Source organism: Hevea brasiliensis, chromosome 10, assembly GCF_030052815.1.
Source record: "Hevea brasiliensis isolate MT/VB/25A 57/8 chromosome 10, ASM3005281v1, whole genome shotgun sequence".
Classification (NCBI taxonomy): domain Eukaryota; kingdom Viridiplantae; phylum Streptophyta; class Magnoliopsida; order Malpighiales; family Euphorbiaceae; genus Hevea; species Hevea brasiliensis.
Window position 1 is genome coordinate 19,833,336 of NC_079502.1, and position 6,101 is coordinate 19,839,436.

General features: G+C 33.3%; 1 protein-coding gene across 1 annotated transcript; it reads right to left on the bottom strand.

Moving 5' to 3' along the window:
• Positions 1-3,719: 3,719 nt before the first annotated feature.
• Positions 3,720-4,948, bottom strand: LOC131169503 (uncharacterized). The gene is made up of 2 exons (XM_058128716.1): positions 4,542-4,948; positions 3,720-3,922 (listed from the first exon to the last, which is right to left on the bottom strand). Exons 1-2 carry the CDS (start codon positions 4,878-4,880, stop codon positions 3,881-3,883), a joined length of 381 nt encoding a protein of 126 aa, XP_057984699.1. The 5' UTR covers positions 4,881-4,948; the 3' UTR covers positions 3,720-3,880.
• Between the last annotated feature and the right edge of the window lie 1,153 nt (positions 4,949-6,101).

The following is a 6,101-nucleotide window of genomic DNA, read 5'->3' on the forward strand; positions in this document are numbered from 1 at the left end:
CTGAAATATACTGAAACAGAGAGTGCGAATCGACAAAGAAAAATAACCAACAGCAAATGATTTCTTTCGGCAGATTCAGTGAAATAAAGGAAACGAAAAATTTCGGGAATTTTCTTTCTGTAAACAATCGATTTAATCGATTCACTATCAAAGGGTTTCGGAAGTATTTGAGAACGATGAAGGGAGACGACGGCTTGGAATGGTGCGACCGAAATGGGTTTGCAAGTGGAGAGAGAAATGCAGCCGTTCGGGTTCTGAGATACGAAACGACGGAAAGAGGAGTTTTGAATTTTAAAACTTGAAAAGACACAACTGTAGGTTTTGCAGAGAATAGGTAGAGTGTAGCAGAGGAGAGACGGCGAGAAGACTGATGGTTCAGAAGAAAAAATTAAATCCCGCACAAATCAAAGTGTTAAAAAGTCCATTTTGCCCTTAAATACATAATGATGCAATACTTTAAGTAGAGGGGTATTTAAGTCATATGGGCTTTAAACATGCAGAATAGGCGCTTCGAGAAAAAAAAATAATTTTAGAGTTTTAGAGCAATCAGACCTGACTTCCAGTTTGCCAACGAAAAAGTAGGAGCAGTGGTAAAGCATTTAGCAAACAAGAAAATTAGCAAACGAATTAGTATGCCACTGAGAGCAAATTCTGCAGATTACTGTTCATATCTGATATAATCCAGAATTTTTCAAATTGCACCAAAAATATCAGAATGCATTTTCAACATTGCAAATCAACATATATCACTTCATTTTCATATGGGAACATGAGAATACATCAAAACTTAATCAAAAGCATCAATCATACCAAGTTCTCTTCTTATTTTGCAAAAAATTTCTTCACTAAGTGGCTTTGTGAAAATGTCAGCAAGCTGCTTTTCAGAAGAGACAAAATCAATTTGAATATCACCATTTTGAACATGATCCCTAATAAAATGATGTCTAATTTCAATATGCTTGCTTCTAGAGTGTTGAACAGGATTTTTGGATAGGTTTATAGCACTAGTATTGTCACATCTTATGGGAATGTGATCAAATTTAATTTCAAAGTCTTCAAGTCGTTGTTTCATCCACAAAATCATGCAACACAACTTCCAGTACCAATATATTCAGCTTCTGAGAAAGTGCAGAAGTTTGCCTTTATCGTGCCATGAAACTAATGCATGACCTAAAAATTGACAAGTTCGGATGTGCTTTTTCTGTCCAATCCATCGCCAAAGAAAATCTGAATCACTATAACCAATAAGATCAAATGATTCACATTTTGGATACCACAAGCCAATATTGTGAGTGCCAATGAGGTATTTAAAAATTCTCTTAACTGCTACAAGATGAGATTCTTTTGGACATGACTGAAATCTTGCACATAAACATACACTGAAATGAATATCTGGTCTAGATGCTGTCAAGTAGAGTAAAGAACCAATCATACCTCTATAAAATTTGTTATCTACCTCTTTACCTTTTTCATCTTTCTCCAATTTAATTATTGAGCTCATGGGAGTTCCAATACTCTTCATATCCTCCATTTTGAACTTTTTTAGCATATCCTTTATATACTTGGACTGATTTATAAAAATTCCATCTTTCATTTGCTTAATTTGCAATCCAAGGAAGAAAGTAAGTTCACCCATCATACTCATTTCAAATTCACTTTTCATCATGTTGGAAAATTTTTTACAAAGAGAATGGTTAGTAGCACCAAAAATAATATCATCTACATAAATTTGCACAATAAGCATGTCTTTTCCAATTTTCTTAATAAAAAGAGTAGTATCCACTTTTCCTCTTTTAAAATCATTTTGAAGCAAAAATTTACTAAGTCTCTCATACCATGCTCTAGGAGCTTGCTTTAAACCATAGAGAGCTTTAGTAAGCTTGTAAACATGATTTGGAAAGTGAGGGTCTTCAAAACCAGGAGGTTGAGCTACATAAACTTCTTCATCAATATATCCATTTAAAAATGCACTTTTAACATCCATTTGATAAAGCATGAAATTCTTAAAACATGCAAATGCACACAACATTCTAATAGCTTCAATTCTAGCAACCGGAGCAAAGGTTTCATCAAAATCAATACCTTCCTCTTGGTTGTATCCTTGAGCTACTAGTCTAGCTTTATTTCTAACTACATGTCCTTTTTCATCCATCTTATTTCTAAATACCCATTTAGTTCCAATAACAGAGTGCTTTTTAGGTTTAGGAACAAGTGTCCAAACTTTGTTTCTTTCAAACTGATTTAATTCCTCTTGCATAGCAAAAAGCCAATTTTCATCATTTTGAGCATCATCATATGTTTTCGGTTCAAATTGAGAAACAAAAGCAACATTACCAAAATATCTTCTAAGTTGAGCTCTTGTCATCATTCTTTGTGATGGACTATCAAGAATGTCATCTTTGGAATGATTTCTATGGTACCTCCATTCTTGTGGAATATCTTGATGTTGAGGTTCCTCAATTTGTAGTTCTTCCACATTTGGTTGGGAGTCATCTTGAATTTCAACATTTGTGGAGCAAGGTAGTTCTTCTTCTTTGTCATTTTGATCATCCTCCACTTGTTCTTTTGATTCAAGCTCATCATTATTCGAATTCTTTGAATTTAGAATCTGCTCAAATTCATCATCACAAGAATCTTTCCTTTGCAAGGAAGTGTTAGCATCATCAAAAAGTATATGCATTGATTCTTCCATGGTCAATGTTTTTCTATTGAAGATCCTATATGCTTTGCTATTTTTTGAATACCCTAGAAATATTCCTTCACAAGATTTAGCATCAAATTTCTTGAGATTTTGTCTTTGTTATTCAAAATGTAACATTTGCAACCAAAGACATGAAAATATGCAAGATTGGTTTTTCTTCCTTTACAATGTTCATAAGGAGTTTTCTTTAAAATAGATCTAATGTAAACTCTGTTTAAAATTTAGCATCTCAGATTTACACTTCGCCTAAATATTTTGGTATACTGTTTTCATTCAAAGATTGTTCTTGCCATTTCTTGCAAAGATCTATTTTTCCTTTCAACAACTCCATTTTGTTGTGGAGTTCTAGGAGCTGAAAATGTATGATAAATACCATTTTGAGAGCAGAAATTTTCAAACAAATTATTCTCAAATTCTTTTCCATGATCACTCCTCAAAGATGTAATGCAATATCCTTTTTCATTTTGAGTTCTTTTGCAAAAAGCTTCAAATATATCAAAGGTTTCATCTTTATGAGCAAGAAAGAAAGTCCATGTGAATCTTGAAAAATCAACAATTACAAATGCATCTGCCTGGCCTCCTAGACTTCTAGGTGTGATTGGACCAAAAAGATCAAGATGTAATAATTCCAATGGTCTAGACGTAGTTACAACATTTTTTGATTTAAAGGATGATTTTGTATGCTTACCAAGTGCACAAGCTTTGCATTGAAATTCTTTTTCAAATTTTAGCTTTGGAAGTCCTCTAACAAGGTTCTTTCTAGAAAGTTTAGCAAGTGTACTCATGCTAGCATGTCCTAATTTTCTATGCCATAACCATGCACTATCATCTGAAGTCATAAAACATGTTTCACAATTTTCTTCAAGACTTGTTAAATCAAGTAAGTAAATATTATCTATTCTAGCACCAGCAAACATAACATTATTTCCATGAATCTCACAATGTGTAGAAGTAAAAACCACTTTAAAACCATTATCACACAATTGACTAACACTTAAAAGATTATACTTTAATCCTTGAACTAATGCAACATTCTCAATGCAAGGATTTTTACCAATAGTTCCACATCCAACAATTTTAGCTTTGCTTTTATCACCAAATTTCACATAACCTCCTTCTTTCAACGTAAGAGAGGAAAACTTGCCTTTATTTCCTGTCATGTGCCTAGAGCAGCCACTATCAGTACCAATGTTCTGTTTCCAGCATACTCCTTAGGCAGACCTGAAATCAGTTAACTATTCTTAGGTACCCAAGCAACTTTGGGTCCTTGAATGTTAGTAACATTAGGTACGGTTCCTTTAGGCACCCATACTTTCTTTGCCTTAAAGGTTCCTTTCCTAATAGGACAAGCATTAATCATATGACCATTGTGATTGCAATAAAAGCATGTAATACTTGGTTGAGAAAAGGATGTAGCTTTAACAAAAAATTGTTTGTATTTTCCATACTTCATAAATCCATCATATCCAATTCCAGATTTTTCATTTGTAAATCTTTGATTCCCAAGAAGTGTATCAAGTGTTTCTTTTCCTTTTGTAAATTTAGATAAATCTCTTGTCAAAGATTCAACTTTTTCCTCAAGAATTCTGTTTTTCTCAAGAAGTTGTTCACATACTTCTTTTGATCTTTGAAGCTCATCATTAACTTCCTTAAATAATTTCATTTGAGATTTATAAAATTCATTTTCCTTTGAAACCATACTTAATGAAATATTTTCTGATCTTAAAGCACAATTTTCATGAACTAAAATTTTGCATTTCTTTTTAAACGTTCTATACTTATCATATGTCTTCACAAATGCAAGTTCTAATTCATCAACATTAGAAAGTTCAAGATTTACCTCATTTTCACTATCTTCGATGTGTGAGCTTTCACCTTTTTCTTCAATTGCCATCATACAAGTGTTTGCAGCCTCTTTGTCACTTGTTTCATCATTTGATGAAGAATCACTGTCACTCCAAGTTGCTGCCATTGCCTTTTTGCTTTTGTCCTTTCTAAACTTATTTTTCTTCTTCAATGTAGGACATTTTGGCTTAATGTGGCCTGGTTTGTTACACTCATAACAAACTATTTCACTTGAATGATTTGGAGTCTTTGGAGCATATTTCTTTGTGAACTTCTTGTATTTGCTTCCACCTTTTCTAAATGCTCTTTTGAATCTTTTGACTATCATAGCCATGTCTTCATCATCATCACTTGAAGCACTTGAATCATCACTTGAACCAGCTTTAAGAGCAACATTTTTCTTTTTCTCATCTGCTTTTTCGGATATGAAAGCTATCCCTTTCTTTTTCTTTTGATCACCTTCATTCTCATCTTTCTTGTAAATCATCTCATGTGCAATGAGAGAACCAATCAGCTCATCATAGGTGTATTTTCTGAAATCCTTGGTGTCTTGAATAATAGTAGTCTTTGCTTCCCACGTCTTTGGAAGAGACCTTAGAATTTTCTTTACAAGTTCTTGTTCTTCAAATCTCTTTCCAAGAGCTTTAAGTAGATTTACAAGGTCTGTAAATCTGGTACTCATCTCTGCAATAGTTTCACCAGGTTTCATCTCAAATAATTCATAATCACGGATGAGGAGGTTTGCCTTTGACTCTTTTACCACATCAGTTCCTTCATATGTGACTTCTAGTTTGTCCCATATCTCTTTTGCAGTTTGACATCCTGAAACACGATTATATTCATTAATATCAAGAGCACAATGAAGAATATTAATAGCCTTGGCATTTGTAGAAATTTTCTTCCAATCATTATCATCAAATTCAACTTCAGCTTTAGGAATTTGTACAGTTCCTTCACTTGTTTTATAAGGAATATAAGGACCATCTTTAACTATTCTCCAAGCATCAATGTCAACAGATTGTATAAAGTTTCTCATTCTAGTTTTCCAAAAGGAGTAATTTGTGCCATTAAAAAGTGGTGGTCTAGTGATGGAATAACCTTCAGCTAAGGGGGCAGGTATACCAGCAGAATTTCTAGATGAACTAGCCATGTGTGCGGATCACTCTAAGGGGTTTAATCCTCAAGCAAGAGAGACAAGCTCTGATACCAAATTGATGTCCCAAAATATGTCCAAGAGGGGGGTGAATTGGACTTTAAAAACAATTTTCGGTTCTTGCTCAAAACCTTTGAAAATTACAGCTAAGTTCAACTTAATTAACTAATGCTAAATATGAACAATATAACTCAATTAACAAGTTGATTCAAGGTTAACTTATATGCAATCAGTATACTGATATAACAGACTATATAAGCATTCAGTAAATATATCGATGGCTGAATACGTTTTATCACAAAGCAACTAGAGCAAGATACGGATATCCTATCGACAAAGACAACAGATAACCAGCAGAATATATCGGATATCGTGAGATTTTGCAAGAAACTATTTTTCTCG